Genomic DNA, 19328 nt, shown 5'->3' with positions numbered 1-19328 from the left:
TGCCATGTTGCTATAGATTCTTTTCTATCAATATTTTTGTATCAACATTTGGTAGAAATATGTATTTAATTTTCTTTCTCTGCTTTATCTCTCCTTGGTTTATGTGTCAAAATCATATTTCCCTCATAGTAGGAACTTGGTAGGCTGCTTTCTTTCTCTATTTTTGCAAACAATTTATGTAAAACTATGTAAAATTAATTATTATTTGAATGTTTGACAGAATTCACTTGTAAATCCATCTGATCTTGATTCTTTCCTTTAGGGGTTAATTTATGTTATGTTCAATTTCTTTGTTTTCTTAGACTGTGTTATTTAAATTCTCTATTTCTCCTTTTGATAATTTGAGTTTTTAATGTTTTAGTAAAAATTCATCCATTTCATTTAAGTTATAAGTTTTGATAGTATATCAAAAATGTTTGTAAAATGGTTTTGACTAATTTTCCTCTTAAAATGGTTTTGAATAATTTCCCTTTTTTCTTCTTTATATGTTGTAGATTCTCCTTTTTCATTTTTGAGTGTGGTAATATGGTTTTCCATCTCTTTTAAAAAATCTAATTGGCTAATGGTTTGTCTATTTCATTAACTTTTTCACAAAAACAACTCCTAGTTTTATTTATCATGGAATCATAGATTTAGAGCTAGAAGAGTATTTAGGTGTCATTGAGTTTAACTCTAATTTTAAATATGAAGAAACTGAGAATCAGAGATATTAAATGATTTGACACAGGTTTACACAACTAAAGAGTATCTGAGGCAGGATTTGAACACAGATCTCTCTGCTTTCAAGTTCAACATTATCTACTATGTCATGCTGCTTGTCTTATCAATTCAGTAGGTTTTTTTTAAAGGTTTCTTTCTTGCCTTTGATTTTTCAGAATGTCTATTTTTTACATTTAGTTGGAGGTTTCTGAATTGTTTCTTTTCTATGTTTTTTTCTAGGTTTTATTTTTAGTCCCATGTCTGGTACATTAATCTGTTCTTTTTCTTTTGATTGACTAAAGTGTTTAGCAGTATACATTTTACCCTGAGTACTATTTTCGCTACATCCAAAAAGCTTAGCAATGTTGTCTCATTGTTATCATTTTCTTTAATGATCTGTTGTTTTTAGGATTTGTTCTTTGACCTATCAACTTTTAAAGATAATATTAAGTCTTTTCAAATCCTTTCTTCAAAAACCCTTTATTGATTTTACTTTTGTTGTACTTTGTTCAGTAAAGATCTACTTTCCTGAACTTGTTTATGAGTTATTTTGCCCATACACATAGTCAGTTTTTATAAAGATGTTATATGAAGCTGAGATATGTGTGTATACATACATACATATGTATATGTATATATGCATATATTCCTTTCCATTGCCATTCAGTAATCTCTAGAGGTCTATTTCATTTAACTTTTCCACAATTGTATTCGGGACAACTTCTTTCTTGTTCATCTTTTTCTTAGATTTGTCTGAAAAAGGCACAGTGATGTCCCCAATTATTTTAGTTTTGTTATTTATTTCTTCTGTAATTTGATTAGCTTTTCTTTTAAGTACTTATATATTATGCTATTTGGTGCATATATCTTAATATATTGATATTTTGTGCTTTTATGTATGATATGTTTTTCCTTTTTATCTCCTTTAACCACATCTATTTTTACTGTTGTCTTGCCTGAGATCATTATTACCACCCCTGCTTTAAAAAAAATCGTTATGTCGTATAGGTTTTGCCAGGTTATTATGAAGTCTGTATCTTCCCCATTTCTTATAGCACAATAGTATTCCATTACATTTATATACCACAACTTGTTCAGCCATTCCCCAATTGATGGCTACTACAAAAAGAGCCACTATAAATATTTTTGTACATATGGGTCCTTTTCCCACTTGTGTGATCTCTTTGGGATACAACTCTAGAAGTGGTATCGCTGGGTCAAATGGATGAACATTTTTATAGCCCTTTGGGCATAGTTCCAGATTGCTCTCCAGAATGGCTGTATCAGTTCACAACTCCACCAGCAATGTAATGGTGTTCCAATTTTCCCACATCCTCTCCAGCATTTATCATTTTCCTGTTTTGTCATTTTAGCCAATCTGACAGGAGAGGTGTGGTATCTAAGAGTTGTTTTGATTTTGCATTTCTCATAATAACCTGGAAAAACCTACATGATATAATACTGAGTGAGCAGAGCAGAACTAGGAGAACATTATATACAACCACAGATATATGGATTCTGTGATGACTAACCTTGATAAACTTTGCTCTTCTCAGCAATACAAAGTTCAAAGACAACTCCAAAGGACTCATGATGGAGAGAGCTATCTACATCCAGAGAAAGAACTATGGAGTCTGAATGCAGATTGAGGCAATCTGTTTGCTCTCCTTTTTTCTTTCTTTTGTTTTTGTTTTTTTTGTTTTGTTTTGTTTTGTTTGTTCTTTCTCATGATTCATTCCATTGGTCATAATTCTTCTTTACAACTTGACTAATGTGTAAATAAGTTCAGTGCAAAGTTAAAAAAAATCACCTGAAGCATAGTAAATTCTACTTCAATCCCTTGCTTTAACTCTTTATGAATCTTTATGTTTCCCCTTTATATTTCTCGTAAAGAACATATTGTTGGCTTCTACTTTCTAAACCATTCTGTTACTCTCCTCCATTTTATGAGTGCATTCATTCCATTCTTATCTATTGTTATGTTTATTAATTGTGTTTTTACCTCCATCATATCCTCTTAGAATTTTTCCTCTCTTTGCCCCTTGACTTCTTCCCTTACAAATAAGAAGAAAGGGGGAAAGAAAAGGAATGAAATTAACACTAGTGATATATAATTGAAGTGCTTTCATCTTACTCCTCTGCCCCTCCACTCTTCACCCATCCTAGACCCCAATCACTGGCCCTTCTATCCATCTAATCCTCCCTTTATGATCTCCTCTTTAAAGATGAAGTTCACTTTGCTTTACTTGGGACTATTCCTTCTCTATCCTTTCTCTTAAACCTTCCTTTCCCTTCTCCCCTTTCCCTATCTTGATTCCCTGTCTAATTTAATGTATTTCTATATCAAATTATTTATGTGTGTATGTGTATTCAATCATCCCTTGCCCAGTTCTGATAAGAGTGAGGTTCATGAGATGTCTACTACTCTCAGGTGCCACACTGTCCGAGTGGCTAACATTGTAGGACCAGAGAATCCCATTGGCTTCAGGTCCCATTTAGCAGAAATTGATCTGCCTTTATGCTCTTCTAGTAAATCCAGACTCAGAGTGCCTGCAAGTTTCTGGTCCTCTTCTTGTGTACTTCTGTGATATATAAAAGAGTTTACTGGTATTTCTCTTTGGCCTTCTTGATCATTGTTTCATCTGGTATTTTATAAATCATTGTTGGAGTATTTGCTAGGAGAGCTGAGTTCTAGAACCTTTAACATTTGCCATCTTAACTGAAAGTTCTCTTTCTTTCACTTTTCTTCAATTTCATTCTTTCTTTCCCTGTCACCTTTCTTCTTCTCTCCTTCAGGATTTTGTCTGGTGGCTTAGGTCTTACTTCCTCCTCCTCCCTTTTCTCATAGGCTCTGGCCTGTCATCTCACCTACTCTTGTGTCTCTCTTCTGTTTGGTCTTGGCTCACACCTGCCATAAATCATCTTTTTCTTAGAAGATCCCCTCTTCAGGTTTCTATAACAGAATTACTGCCTTACTTTGCTCCCACCCCTAGCCCCCAGACAACTCAATGAAGGTCTTTGTCCTTCCCCCAAAGCAGTGAATATAAAATTAAGACCCAGAGGTCTTTCTTCTACAAGGGAAGAAATCTAGGCCTGGAGATGAGTCTGAACTATGGCCCTAATCTTGATTTACCAGTGTGTGATTTTTGATAAATCTCAGACCCTCTCTAGGTTTCTGGTTGCCTTTGTAAAATGGTCCTAATGTGCCTACCTCAGAGGAAAAGAAAGCATAAAATGACAGAATATCAGAGTTGGAAGGTACCTTAGAGATTATCCCATTGTCCTCATTGGAAGGACAGCTGGCACAGGGAAGACAAGTGACTTGCTGAAGGCCCTAGATTGAGTCACTGGAAAATCCAGGACTAGAGTCAGAGCCTCTTGCTCTTTCTGGGGTCTGGATGGATCCATTTGTGTCTCACAGGACTGATACAGGGTAGGGGGAGGTTGGCAAAGAACCTGCCTCGTCACCATAACCTTTTTTTTCTCAATGCTGTCAGGACTTCGGGGACTGATGATTGCTGCCATGATGGCGGCCTTGATGTCTTCCTTGACCTCCATCTTCAACAGTAGCAGCGCACTCTTCACTATGGACATCTGGAGGAAGCTGAGACCTAGAGCAGGAGAGAAGGAGCTCCTGTTGGTGGGCAGGTATGGGTATGCAGTCAGGGTCCTTTTGAACTAAAGAAAGGAAAGTCAGGTTCACTGATCCTCGTAATGGACACACACAGTGGAGGTGTCTGTGATTTGGAACACTTTTCATATAATTGTTTACAGCTTGCCTTTCTTCTTTTGAAAACTGTTTGTTCCTAGCTGTTGATCATTTATTTATTGTTGGGTGACTCTTGCTCTTATATATTTAAATAAATTCCTTATAGACTTTGGATAACAGAACTTTATAAGAAAAAAATCTGCTGCAAAGATATTTTTCCCAATTAATAGTTTTCCTGCTAACTTCATTGGCTTTGTTTGTGCAAAAACATTTTATGTACCCAAAATTGTCCATTTTTTTCTCTTGTCATCTTTACTATCCCTTGTTTGGTCCAGCACTTTTCTACTGTTCATAACTTTGAGAGGTATTACTATCCCTTCTTTTCTAATTTGCTTATGATGTGACTTTTTGTATTTAGGATATGTGTGCTTTTGGAGCTTATTGTGGCATATGGTATGAGACACTTGTCTATACCTAACCAGATGAATTAGGAAGGAGATTGATATTTTCCCAGTAACCTGGGTAGCTGCTATTGTGGGTGCCTGGGTTGCATTTAGATTATAACTTCCCTCAGGGGTTGTCAGGGCAGAATGGGGAGGGTTAGGAGCTTGCAGAATGGCAGGAAGTATGGAATAAGGAAGGGTTGGGCTATAATGGATGAAGAGTAGTTGTGGTTATGTTGGAGACAACCCAGAAGATTGACTCTTGTGGGGTGAGATGCAGCTTATCTTCCCACTCATCATTGGTTGATCACTGTGGTCTCTGTAGTCAAGCCACAGCCTCTGAGAGGGTTTATCAACCCCTACCCCCATGAAGCTGTGTGGGATACGAATTTACGAATCAAAGAATTAAAACAGAGGTGTCTCAAGGTGAAAGTAGAAAGGAAAATTTATTAGGATCCCATGGGAAAGGGCAACTCCAGGCACCTCTCAGTGTCAGAGCGCTCTGGACACAGAGAATTGGGGTGTTTATATAGGTCCCTCACTGCAATTCTCCCTCCCAACCTCCTTCTTCTCGGCTTGAAGACGTAAGCTTGAGGGTACAATCTGGACGCAATAAATCTACCCGGTAACAATGGCAAAGGACAAATATTATGGTTATTTTTGACAAGCAGGTGATGGACATAACCTTCCCACCATTCTTATCCCATTCTCCCATCAATCTGAAGTGATAAATCTATCTTCATGACAATGACAATGAACAAATGGTTTGGTTAACTGTGATAGGCAGAAGCCAGTTGTTGTTTCAGGCAGAAGCCAGTTGTTGGTTACCTCATCTTCACATCTGTGGCAAACTAGCCTTTCCCACCACCCTTGCTTCTGTGATGGATGCCTCCCATCACCCTTACATCTGTAACAGATATCCCCAGCATCCTTACATCTTGTCTCCCATCATTCATACCTAACTGGTCTTGCACATCTGCACCTGGATTTCTGGCTTTTCATCCATTCTTCTCCCAAGCCAGGGGTCCCTTATCCTGGGGTCAATACACAGGAGGTGAGCATCCTGTGTCCTATCCTTACTCTCAAAGGATTTTATGGTTGCTGACTTATTCACCTCAACCCTTCTTTCTTTTAGGCCTCTCACCCTTAGGTAAATACACAAGATGTGAACATCCTGTGACCTATTCTTATCCTCAGGGGCCTTAGGGTCACTAGCTTGGCTTATAGAAAGGAAAACATCTAAGTAAAGAAATGGCTTTACAGAAAGGAAAATATCTAAGTAGAGAAATGGGACTCACTATCCTACTTATTTCTATTTATTTAATTTGTCTCTTTTTATGAGAGGTCTTCACTCATTCCACACAAAGCCACTTTGAAGACTGTTACCTTAGAGAATAATAAAGGAAAATAGAGGGAAAAAGACATGTATTCTGATAACTTCAATATGACAGAATATTATATGGGCCAATGAGAAAGTCACAAATTATATGCTGGGGCATTGGGAGGGGGGGTTGGTGGGAGCAGATCAGGAAGAGGTCACTTCCAGCTGGGATCAGGGAAACTCTCACTGAGAAGCTGGCATTTGGGTTGGGCCTTGAACGATGATTAGGAATTGAATTGGCAAAGATGGTACAGAGAGCATTATGAATAGCTGTAGTCCTGTTTGGCTAGAGTCTGGGGTGTGTGAAGTGGAGTTAGGAAATAAGGTATGGAAAGGAAGTCTGGGGCTAGAGATTGTGGAGGGCCTAGAATTTCAGGCTAATGAGTTTTGTTGGAAGTTATCTAGTAGAAAATAGGGAGCTATTAAAATTTTTTGATGGAAAGTGATGTGATTAGGAAGATTAAAGTGGCAACATGTGTAGGATGGAAAGGAGGGAGACAGGGATAGCAATGATGAGACTGTTGCAAGGGTGAGTAGGGGCCTGAGTGTCTGAACACTTTTACTCATGTTCCAGATTGCCCAGCAGAAGAAATGTTCCCTTGTTGTCCCCTCCCCCCAGCCCCCAACCAATTGCACACCAGAAAGCTAAAAATTACAAGGAGGTTGGCTCTTTGATCTAGGGGCAAGTTATTAATAAGAAATCTGATGAGCCCATGCCCCCACCCCTATACCTAGCACCTTGGACTATGCAAAGCAAGAGCTTCTTCCTGTTCTACAGGGCCTGTTGGAACACGTTGTGTCGTTGGTAGGCTGAGGCCATGGAATCATCTCCTGTAAGCCCACGGCCTTGTTTGCATCCAGCTTAATTAACTTTACAACAGATCCATCAGAGGCTGATCACAGAGGGAGTAGCTGGGGGGGGGAAGGGGGAACCTGCAGGAGTGACCCTTCAGTCACCCTCAGTCCGATACTTCCTACTATAGTCAGCCTCTGCTATTAAAAAAAAAAGACCTTGGAATACAATTCAGTACAAGGCAGCCTTGGAATCACAGGTTTTCTGGAGAGGCCTCTAGGAGATTTCTCCTCCAAAACCTGAAATCTCAACCTTTCCACCTTTCCCACCTTCTTAGGTTCTACATATCTGACCTGCTGCCCTTGGTGCAGTACTTTTAATCCAGTGTCTCACTGGAAAATATCCTACACACGGAAGCTCTGGGCACAAACTCTGTGCAGAGTGAGTGTTTAAGTTGTAGGTTCACAGGCCTGATTTGGCTGAAAGACTTGTTAGGTGTCTTCCAGATGTTCATTTTTCCCCCCTTAGCCATTCTGGCTCAGCCATTTCCCTGTCCTTTGAATCACCTTCTCCTTCCTGGCTGGCTCACTCTAACTCCCACTCCCAGTCCAGAGCTAGACTCATTTCTTTCAGTTCCTTTGCTCACTTCACTCAGCATCACTTTATGTAAGTGTTTCCAGGTTTTTCTGAAATCTGCCTACTCATCATTTCTTATAGCACAACAGTATTCCATTATATTCATATGTTCTGCTTGTTCTGCCATTCCCCCATTGAGGAGCATCACTTCAATTTCCAATTCTTTGCCATCACAAAAAGAGCTGCTATAAATATTTTTTGTACATGTAGGTTCTTTTCCCTTTTTATGATCTCTTTGGGATACAGACCTAGTACTGTTATTGCTGGATCAAAGGGCATGCAATAGATTGGTTGCCCTTTGGGCATAGTTCCAAATTGCTCTGCAGAATGATTGGATCAGTTCACAACTCTACCAACAATGCATTACTGTTCCAATTTTCCCACATCTTCTCAAACATTTATCATTTTCCTTTTCTGTCATTTTAGCCAGTCTAATAGGTGTGAGGTAGTACTTCAAAGTTGTTTTAATTTGCATTTCTCTAATCAGTATAATTTTTCATATGACTATAGATAGCTCTAATTTCCTTTGACCATTTATCAATTGGAGAATGACTTGTATTCTTATAAATTTGACTCAGTTCTCTATATATTTGAGAAATGAGGCCTTTATCAGAAGCATTTGCTGTAAGAATTGTTTCCCATCTTTCTTCTTTCCTTCTAATCTTAGTTGCACTTGTTTTGTTTCTGCAAAACCTTTTTAATTTGATGTAATCGAAATTATCCATTTTGCATTCTATAATATTCTCTGTCTCCTATTTGGTCATTTCCTTTCTCCATAGATGTGACAGGTAGACTATTCCTCCATCAAGTATTTATTAAATGCCATATATGTCATGCATGGTACTAGGTGCTGGAAATACAGAGACAAAAGTAAAATGCTTCCAGCTCTCCAGGAGTTTACATTCTAACTGGGGAGACAACAATATATGCAAAAGACATACAAAGAAGATTCAAGGTAACCTTGAGGAGGAAAGGCACTAGCAGCTAGGGAGGAAAAGTTTCATGCAGAGGGTGGTGTGTGAACTGAATCTTGAAGGAAACCAGGGGTTCCAAGAGGTGGAAGTGAGGAAGGAGAGTCTTCCAGACAAATGGACAGCCTATGCAAAGTCATGGAGTCTTACATCTCAGGAAAAGCAAAAAGGCCTGTATGAAGAGAATAATGTGTAATAAGGTTGTACAGGAAGGATGGGGCCAGGTTGTCAAGAGCTTTAAAGTCACTAAGAATTTACTGAATGGGGAGGTGACGTGGTCAGACCTGTGTTCTACAATTACTCTGGTGGTTTTGTGGATTTGAAATGGGGAAAAACAAGGCAGAGAGGCCAATTATGAAGTCCAGGAGAGAGGGAATGAGGGCATTAACTAGGGTGGTGGTCATGTGAATAGAGAGAAAGGTCAGAGGCAAGAGATATTATGGAGGTAGAAGTGACAAGATTTGACTACTGACAGAGTATGTGGGGTATGTGAGAGCTGTGAGTCTAAGATGACAAAGAGGTTACAAATCTGGGTGCCCTCAATAGAGATAGGGCACTAGAAGAGGGAAAGTTTTTTTAGGGGGGAGGGTAGAAATAATGAGTTCTGTTTTGGATATATTGAATTCAAAATCCCTAAGGGACATCCAGCTTGAAATGTCTAATAGGCAGTTGGTGATGTTGGACTGGAGCTCAGGAGAGAAACTAGGACTGGATATATAGGTCCAGAGTCATCTGCATAGAGTTGGTCATTGAGCTCAAGGGAACCCATGAGAATGCCAAATGAGAGAGAGAAAGGGAAAGACAGAGAGAGAGAGTGTGAGAGAGAGAGAGAGAGAGAGAGAGAGAGAGAGAGAGAGAAAGGGTTCAGGACAGAAGCAGAGAAAGTGAGAGTCCAGGGTGACAGAGCCTTGGAGTACACCCGCAGTTTGAGAGCCTCATAAGGAAGAAGCAAAGTCTGTGCCCCCTCCAAAAAAGGTCCCTCCCCTAAAATCATATGTGGATTTGGAAGTAACCCCAGTTTGGCAGTACTAGAACAAATTCAGTGAAATATTACTTTATAGATTTTCAAATGGTTGCCTGAGTCAAGATCATGAGAGGAAAAAAGAGTAGAGACCATAAATAGGAAGTAGGGCAGTGATTACATCACTCACTGAAAGGGGAGAAAGAGGGAAACCTAGGTTAGGAAAATGATAGCTCAGATGGAGAGTCTAGGGTCAATGTTCTAAAATATTTTAAGGCTTAGAAAGGCTCTGTAACTTCTCTGAAGTCACAAAAATAGTGATGGGAGCCAGGACTAGATAACCTAGGTCTCCTAACCACCAGTTTTCACTATAATATGTTGCTTCCTCCTCCTCCATATCATCAAAATGCATTTATTAAGTCCTTATTTGTGTATGTTCTTGTGTAAAGGGAGTTGGACACAATCCCTGACCCCAAGGAATTTGGCTTGCAGGGCTGCCACTCACTTGTTGTATATAACTTTGGGCAGGTGAGTCCTTAGGGGTCCGTACGTGGGCTGGACTCCTCCTAGTGGTGGGGCTTAGGGCCTGGCGGTGGTTTATCCCCAGCAGGACATCTCTGTCCTTCTGTGGTTGACTGATAGGTAATCTCCTATTTTCCAAATCTCCAAACACAGTTCTCCCTCTGATAGCCTCAGCCCAGTTTGGGCAAGTGCCCAAAAAGCACTTGAAGGGCAAAGGGAATGCAGTTAGAGGAGTCCAAGGAATTAGTCAGGGAACCTCAAATTGGAAGGAGGCGGTGACCTTGCTGGAGCTAGAAGCTTGGTTTTCCGTGGCTCAAAGGAAGGTGGTTGGTGAGAGGTAGGTAGGGATCAACGGCAGGCCTCATTTCTCTTTAAGAAACACATCCCATTCTAAATGAAGGCTGTGACTTTTGGAGACTGAGGCTTAATTTGGCATCAGATTAGGATTTACATTGGTAAATGTTTAACAACTGACTCTCCAAACAAAATGCGTGTGGGTCATACTATTAAGTTTAATCTGCATTCTTAACATTTTCTCCATCACTTTCTTAAATTTAGACAATCAGTAAAAACATCAAGTCCTATTTGTAGCATTTGCCAATTTCTGAGGTGTAAAAGGCTCAGACTGAAAATTTAACAACTGGCTCTCATGAACCACCCTTCAATTTACACAAAATAATGAACATGGTGGCCTACTTTCCTTCCCCTTCTCTTAGCAATCACTCTCTCCTCATACCTTGAGCCCATCTTATTTCAGAGAATCTCGTTCATGCTCTGTGCTGTGTTGGGAAGACAATAGGTCAGAGGGCCTGAACTGCAAAATTTAAGCTCTTGAGGGTGGGGGTGGGGGGGCATTTTTCTTTTTTGTCCTTGTATACCCAGAATAAGCACAATGCTTTTTATACAGTAGGAGCTTAATAAGTGCTGAACTTCCCTGTTCAGGGAAGAACACTGAACGTGGGGTCATGAGACTTCGAGTGTAACCCACCCTCTGCCATTTAACTAGCTGTGTGACTTTGGGCAAATTGCTGCCCCTCTCAGGGCCTCAGTTTCTTCATCTGTAAAATGGGACCGATAATTCCTAAGCCACCTCCCCCCAACACATCTTGAGGCTCACATGAAGAATTTATGTGAAAGCACTTTAAACACCGACGTAAGTATAAAGTGATAATGCGGTTGGCTCTACCATTCATTTTCTGTGTGCTCTTGGGCAAATCACTAACCCTTTCCGGGCATCACTTTCTCCATCTCTAACATAAGAGGGTTAGAGTAAGGTGTCAAACTTGAGGTGGCCAGAAAAACTCCCCAGCGCAACCCAAATTGAAATATAGTTGGAAAATGTTTAATAAAATAAATAAAAATGTAATGCAACCTAGATAATGTTAACTGTAGTTTTTCTAAGTCCATTTGACATCATTGGACTAGATGATCTCTGAGGTGCCCTTCCAAAGCTGATATTCAGTGATTCTGAGTCTGATTCTAAGCACTCCTGAGAGAAAATTCCAGGACTAGCCTACTCAGATGGAAAATAGGCAGCCGTCTATGAGTGGGATTTTAGAGGCCAAGAAGCTCTTGTTGAGAGGCTGCGAGGTGGTACAATATACAATGGTACCTAGGGTCGGGAAGAGCTGAGTTCATATCCAACTTCAGATGCTAGCTAGTGATTCTGAGCAAGTCACTTAACCTTGATTTACCTCAGTTTCTTTAACTGTAAAATGGGGACGCTAACAGTGCCTGGCAGATAGTAGGTGCTATATAAATTGAATTCTTTCCCTTCCTGCCTCCACCGAAATCTCCTCCTGCTTCATTTCTTGTGTTGATGGGGGCAGCATTATATAGGGGAAAGGGTACTGGACCTAGAGTCAAAAGACTCTGCTACTTTACAACTAACTTCCCACATGACCATAAGCATGTCCCTTAATTTTTATGGGCCCGCTCACTCTTGTGTAAAATGAGGGGACTGAACAAACATGTTGTTAAAATACCTGCAAATGAGAGGGTCCTGTCCAGCTCCAGATCCAAGACCCTATGCCAAGCTCCTGAGAAAGCAATATTTACACCCCATTTTAACAAGTTTATCAGTTGCTCTTAGGCTGAACACGGGTTCGAAGATGGTAGTGGGGAGGCGAACTTTGTCATTTTTGCCAAGGGTTCTATGAGCTTGGACTATTTTGTGATCCAGCATCAGATCTATGTGTCCCAGCCCATCCTCCTTCTGGGGGAGGGAAGAATGGCTCCTTTTATTCCCAGGTCACCCACCCAGGCCTCAGGCCTCAGGCCTCAGGGGAGCTCTTCCACTCCAGCTTTGTAATGATTGTCAGTCAGAACTAGCAATCAGCCCACAGGTTTCATCTTCAAAGTCAGTAAACAGCAAACAGCCTCCACTTAACTGGCACAGGGAAGAAGGTAAAGATTATTGACCTTGGCTTGAGGTGAATCACCAAACCACCCTTAGTCAGGTCCTGACCCTCACTTGTTCATTCAGGGCTTTCTCAGCCTTCATGAAGTTGGTCAGCATGAGCCAATGGACACAGCCCCTGTGGGCAGCTATCTGTGGTCTGTGGTCTTTTCTGGATAGAGTGCCTTCTCTGAGCTAGACTTCACCCAGAAAGTGAGGAAGATTACAGAAGATGGCCTGGACTGGATAGCTGGACTGTAGGCCTGCCCTTTTCCCCAAGTTCCTTTATCATTTATTACTTTCCACACCCCAGGAAGTGGGATCTCCTTCAACCAATCCCTCATGGTTCCATCCTTCTGTCCCACAAGTATTCAAGTGATCCTGAGATGTTCTCTTCTCTATCTCAGGCCTTCGTGGCCCCCTAGATTAGAAATATCTACAAAGGTGCAAGGCTATCAGTAGCAGCCTGGGGACTTCCTGACTCCTCTCAATTGGTCCATCCCAGGCCCTCATAACCACCTAGCCTTCCTCTTGCCCTCCTTCTTCCTTCCTCCCTTCCTTTTCTGTTTCTTCCTTTCTTTCTTCCCTCTTTTCCTTGCCCCCTCTGTCCTCTTCTTCTCTCTTCCTGCTTCTCCTTCCCTCTCTTTTCTCTCCCCTTAACCTTTAAGTGTGATTCCAGTGACTGGAGCTGGTTTATGCTGACCCAAGCTACCCTGGCTCGGGCTGATGCTGGGAATTCGGGGACTTCTGTAGGGTTGGCTCCTCCATCCTGTTAGAGGCCTGACTTGCTTGTGAGTGGGAGATAATAATAACTGATATTCATGTGGTCCATCAAGTTTTGCAAAGTACTTTTTTGATCTTATCGGATTCTCACAACCTTATGAGATAAGGGGCTAAGTGGTCAGAGCAGTTGGACCTGGAGTCAGGAGGGCCTGTCTTCAAATCCTGCCTCAGACACTTCCTAGCTGTATGACCCTGGGCCAGTCATTTTATCTCTGTCTGCCTCAGTTTACTGGTCTGGGTATAATAATAACACCTACTTCCCAGAGATGGTTCAAGGATAAGATGAGATATTTGCGGAGTACATGACTGAAAGAACTCAACAACAAACAACAACAAAAATACAAACACTACTTATTATTATAGTACAAGTATTATTATCTGGATTTTATGAAGGAGGCTCAGGGAGACTGTGACCTGTACAGAATTGTGGATTCTCAACGTTGGAAGGGCCCTCAGGCCCTGATACCTCTTCTTTCACTCCTACTCTAGTGCTATTGAACAGAGCTGGAGGAAATCACAAAACCTTGCTGCATGGGGTCTACAACAAATTTGTGTTTTTTATCTCAATTGGTCCCTCACTGAAGCAAGGCAATCCTTCTGTTCCTCCCTGATCAATTCTCTATCCAAGCAGCCTTTCCAAACCTTCCCTTCTCTCCTTAAGCTTCCCTTGGTACCTCCTTTTTCTAGCCTTTCAATTGAGGATTTCCTCCTTATACTTCACTGAAAAATTGGGGCATCTACCAAGAGCTCCCTCCTCTCCCCTTCTCCTTATCACAAATTCCTTCAACATCATCCTCCACTGTCTCTTCTCTTCCTGCAGTCTGTGATGAAGAGGTGGCTCTTTTCCTTGTCACGGCCAGCTCCTCTAGATGCATCCTTGATTTTACTCTCCTATCTTCTCCAACAAATTAACCCTACTATCACCGTACCACCTCCACCACCATCTTCTTCAATTTCTTTTTTTTATTTTAAAATTTTATTTTCAGTTCCAAATTCTCTTTCTCCCTCCACCCCTCCCCTGCCCATCAAGAAGGCAAGAAATACAATACTGATGGAACAACATATAAAATCATGCAAAACATATTTCAGTGTCTCCTTATATACTGGTTCCTTCCCAATTGCCTGGAAAAATGTCCAAGTCTCTCCCATCCTTCCTACAGTCACCACCCTATCCCAAGCTGTCATCACAAAGGACTGGAATATTATAATGGCCTCCTAATTGACCTCCCTGACACAAGTCTGTCCTGACTCCAATTCATTCTCCACCCATCTGCCAGAGTAATTTTCCCAAAGTATAGGTCTGACTATATCACCCCCTCCCCTTCACCAATAAACTCCAATGGTATTCCATTAACTTATAGGATCAAATATAAACTCTTTTGGCATTTAAAGCTCTTCACAAGCTTGCCCCTTCCTACCTTTACACTCTTTTTACAATAATTATTTTCCCTTTTCCGAAATCCTACTCCACAATTCTCCTATGCTCAACTACTCGTTGTTCCTTGCAACCAAGCTCCATCTCCCATCTCTGCCTATCCCTGCCCCTTTGCCCTGGTCAGCTGTCATGCCTGGAATATACCCCCTTTCAGAATCCTCTGGATTCCTTTAAGGCTCAACTCAAATGCTGCTTTCTGCAGCAGACCTCTCCTGGTTCCCCCCGGCTGCTAGTCCCTTCCCCTCAAAGGTTCCTTTCTATGTCCTGTTTCCATATCTCAGCTTTCCGAGTGTAGGGATCATTTTTGGCTTTTCCTGGCATCCGCAGCATTAACACAATTGCTGGCACACAGTAACTAATAGATATTGTTGGTCAATTGATCACTAGCGGTGTGACCTTGGGCGAGTTGCTGAGCCAGTATTTCTAGGCCTCAGTTTCCTTATCTGTGAAAGAATACTGAGTTGGCATTTATACAGCACTTGAAGGTTAGCAAAGCATTGTCCCAATCCCATCTCATCTGATCCTCATTGCTGTTTGTCCTCATCACAATCCTGGGAAGTAGGTGCTATTACCATTCTCAATTTATAGGTGAAGGAACTGATTCACATAGTTAGCAACTGTCAGAAGCCTGACCCCTGACTCCAGGCCTGGGGCCTATCCACAGTATCCTCCAGAAGCCTTGCAGTCCTGCCTGCCTCTGAAGAGCTTGTATCTCACCGAGTCCAGAGCTCAGTCCCTGTGACCTACAGTCCTGTTCTCTCCCCACCACAGCAAGGAGCATGAACAAGACTCTCTGAAACAGGATGGAATCCAGAGTATAGGAAGATGGTGATTGTCAGGGGATGGGGAGAGGAAGCAGACCACGTGTTCATTGTTCTGTGTAAATCCAGGAGTGTGCTGGAGCCAGCTCGTTCTGGCTCATAAGATCTGGTTGTTAAATTTTCAGTGTTAGCATTTACACCATAAAACTTTGCAAATGCTACAAAACAAGGCCTGATTAATTATTTTGTTGATTGTCTAGACATAGGAAAGTGACGGGGGAAATGTTAAAAATTCAGATTACATTTAAAAGCGGCTCAAGCTTTTCAGAAAGCAGATTGTTAAACATTTACCAGCACACTTCTGGAGGCAAGAGATCTTTGTTCTGGTCCTGGCTGTCATTAACTTGCCAAGCAACATTGGGCAAGTTCACTGAGCTTCCTCTGCGCCTTCCCTTCTCTGAAGCTCAGTGGTTTTACCTGCCAAATGTTGATTACAGGTTTGTTAAGGACCAGATGAGATGTGAGTCTTTGCCTAAGCAAAGTGTCATATAAATGTGAGGAATTATTACTATCATCATCATTTTCAAGGCTGAAAACAAAAACCACGTAGCTTCAGTCAAGGTCCAGAGAAATTCCTAAGTGGCAGATCCTTGATGGATGGAGGATGATGTGTTGAGGGAAGCCTCTTTGGGGAGGGAAGCCTTGAATTTTTGAGGCTGACATCAGAGAGGACAAGCCTGACCTCCTCCACCCTGTCTCTTAGGACCATGTTTTACAACCAGCTCTCCAAAAAATTTCATCTGCATTATTAACATTTTCCTTTGTTAAGTCTACGTAATAAACAAAACAATAAATTGTAGCATTGATTTGTAGCATTTGCTGATCTCTGAAGTGTAAACGCTCATACTGAAATTTTAACAATCAGCTCTAATGAACATGAGCTATTGGGCTTGAGCTGTCTCTAGCACAACCTTGCTTTGGGCTCCTAGAAAAGGGATCCTGAAAGCCTGGGGCTGGAAAAGCTATTAAACTGTTCTGGGGTGAGAGAAGTATGAATCTTCTATTCTTACAGTATATAAGTATAATATATAGTATATACTGGTATAATAGAAAGAGGAGTGCTGGATTTGGAGTCAGAGGAACTGAGTTCAAATCTTGTCTCTGGCATTTACTAGCTAAGTGACTTTGGACGAGTCCTTTAATCTCTCTGGATCCCAATTTCCTTCTCTAAAAAATTAGAGACCAAACCTATACAGTCTATCTACCTCTAAATCTATGATGCTATGTCTCTGAGCTCCATGAGAGGCAATAACTACCCTCATCCCCTGCCTGGTGTACCCCTGAGCAAGTCTGGTAGCCTTTTCAGCCCTTTTCCTCACACGGGTAATAAGAGCACCTACACCACAAGGTTGTGAGAATCAAATTAGATAATATACACAATGCACTTTGCAAACCCGAAAGTGCTAATAGAGGTAAGAGTTATTATGGTTATTAGTGACTGCCCTGGGAGGGTAGAAGGGGTTCCTTTTTGTTAAGTTTTTTTTTTGAAGGGAGGAGATATCAGATTAATTGCAATAGTCACTTTTTTTTGGAGGGGGGAAGGCAGGGCAATTGGGGTCAAGTGACTTGCCCAAGGTCACACAGCTAGTAACTAGTGTGTCAAGTGTCTGAGGTTGGATTTGAACACAGATCCACCTGACTCCAGGGCTGATGCTCTACTCACTGTGCCACCTATTAGCTCAAATTTCTATAGTGATTTTTTTTAATTTAAATTTATTTATTTGACATATTTAGTTTTCAGCATTGATTTTCACAATAGTTTGAATTACAAATTTTCTCCCCATTTCTACCCTACCCCCCCACTCCAAGATGGCGTATATTCTGGTTGCCCTGTTCCCCAGTCAGCCCTCCCCTCTATCACCCCCCTCCCCTCTCATCTCCTTTTCCCTTCCTTTCTTGTAGGGCAAGATAAATTTCTACGCCCCATTTCCTGTGTATCTTATTTTTTAATTGCATGCAAAAACTTTTTTTTGTTTGTTTTTGAACATCTGATTTTAAAACTTTGAGTTCCAAATTCTCTCCCCTCTTCCCTTCCCACCCACCCTCCCTAAGAAGTTGAGCAATTCAACCTAGGCCACACATGTATTATTATGTATAACCCTTCCATAATACTCATGTTGTGAAAGACTAACTACATTTTGCTCCTTCCCAACCCATCCCGCGTTATTGAATTTTCTCCCTTGACCCTGTCCCCTTTCCAAAGTCTTTGTTTTTGATTACCTTCACCCCCATCTGCCCTCCCCTCCATCATCCCGCCCCTTTTATTTTTTTTTCTTCCTCCCTCTTCTTTCCTGTGGGGTAAGATACACAACTGAGTATGTATGGTATTCCCTCCTCAGGCCAAATCTGATGAGAGCAAGGTTCACTCATTCCCCCCTCACCTGCCCTCTCCCCTCCTCCCACAGAACTGCTTCCTCTTGCCACCTTTATGTGAGATAATCCACCCCATTCTCTCTCTCCCTATCTCCCTCTCTCAGTATGATGCTCTCTCATCCCTTAATTTCATTTTATTTCTTTTAGATATCTTCCCTTCATCTTCAACTCACCCTGTGTCACACGTATATATACACATAGATATATACATACATACACATTCACTTATATATATATACATAAACATATATATATATATATATGCATATTCCCTTCAGCTACCCTAATACTGAGGTCTCATGAATCATCCATGTCCTCTTTCCATGTAGGAATGTAAACAAAACAGTTCAACTTTAGTAAGTCCCTTGCAATTTCTGTTTCTTGATTACCTTTTCATGCTTCTCTTGATTCTTATGTTTGAAAGTCAAATTTTCTATTCAGTTCTGGTCTTTTCACTGAGAAAGCTTGAAAGTCCTCTATTTTATTGAAAATCCATATTTTGCCTTGGAGCATGATACTCAGTTTTGCTGGGTAGGTGATTCGAGGTTTTAATCCTAGCTCCATTGACCTCCGGAATATCGTATTCCAAGCCCTTCGATCTCTTAATGTAGAAGCTGCCAGATCCTGGGTTATTCTGATTGGGTTTCCACAATACTCAAATTGTTTCTTTCTGGCTGCTTGCAGTATTTTCTCCTTGATCTGGGAGCTCTGGAATTTGGCGACAATATTCCTAGGAGATTTCTTTTTGGGATCTATTTGAGGAGGCGATCGATGGATTCTTTCAATTTCTATTTTGCCCCGTGGCTCTAGAATATCAGGGCAGTTCTCCTTGATAATTTCTTGAAAGATGATATCTAGGCTCTTCTTTTGATCATGGCTTTCAGGTAGTCCAATTATTTTTAAATTATCTCTCCTGGATCTATTTTCCAGGTCAGTGGTTTTTCCAAGGAGATATTTCACATTGTCTTCCATTTTTTCATTCCTTTGGTTCTGTTTTATAATATCCTGGTTTCTCATAAAGTCACTAGCTTCCACTTGCTCCAATCTAATTTTTAAAGTAGTATTTTCTTCAGTGGTCTTTTGGACCTCCTTTTCCATTTGGCTAATTCTGCCTTTCAAGGCATTCTTCTCCTCATTGGCTTTTTGGAGCTCTTTTGCCATTTGAGTTAATCTGTTTTTTAAGGTGTTGTTTTCTTCAGTGTATTTTTCAGTATTTTTTTGGGTCTCCTTTAGCAAGTCATTGACTTGTTTTTCATGGTTTTCTCGCATCCTTCTCATTTCTCTTCCCAATTTTTCCTCTACTTCTCTAACTTGCTTTTCCAAATCCTTTTTGAGCTCTTCCATGGCCTGGGACCAGTTCATGTTTTTCTTGGAGGTTTCTGTTGTAGGCTCTTTGACTTTAT

At 41.0% G+C, this 19328-nt stretch overlaps 1 protein-coding gene across 4 annotated transcripts in view; it reads left to right on the top strand.

Moving 5' to 3' along the window:
- SLC5A10 (solute carrier family 5 member 10) overlaps window positions 1-19328 on the top strand; it is a 183737-nt gene that overhangs the window by 149432 nt on the left and 14977 nt on the right. For all 4 annotated transcript variants that reach the window (XM_036741635.1, XM_036741636.1, XM_036741634.1 and 1 more), the window contains one exon: window positions 4197-4347. In XM_036741635.1, the coding sequence (XP_036597530.1) occupies window positions 4197-4347 (151 nt within the window). The remainder of the gene's footprint in view (window positions 1-4196; window positions 4348-19328) is intronic.

Source organism: Trichosurus vulpecula, chromosome 1 (assembly GCF_011100635.1).
Source record: "Trichosurus vulpecula isolate mTriVul1 chromosome 1, mTriVul1.pri, whole genome shotgun sequence".
Lineage (NCBI taxonomy): Eukaryota > Metazoa > Chordata > Mammalia > Diprotodontia > Phalangeridae > Trichosurus > Trichosurus vulpecula.
The sequence above is the reverse complement of the archived record's forward strand: the minus strand, read 5'-3'. Positions and strand labels throughout refer to the sequence as shown.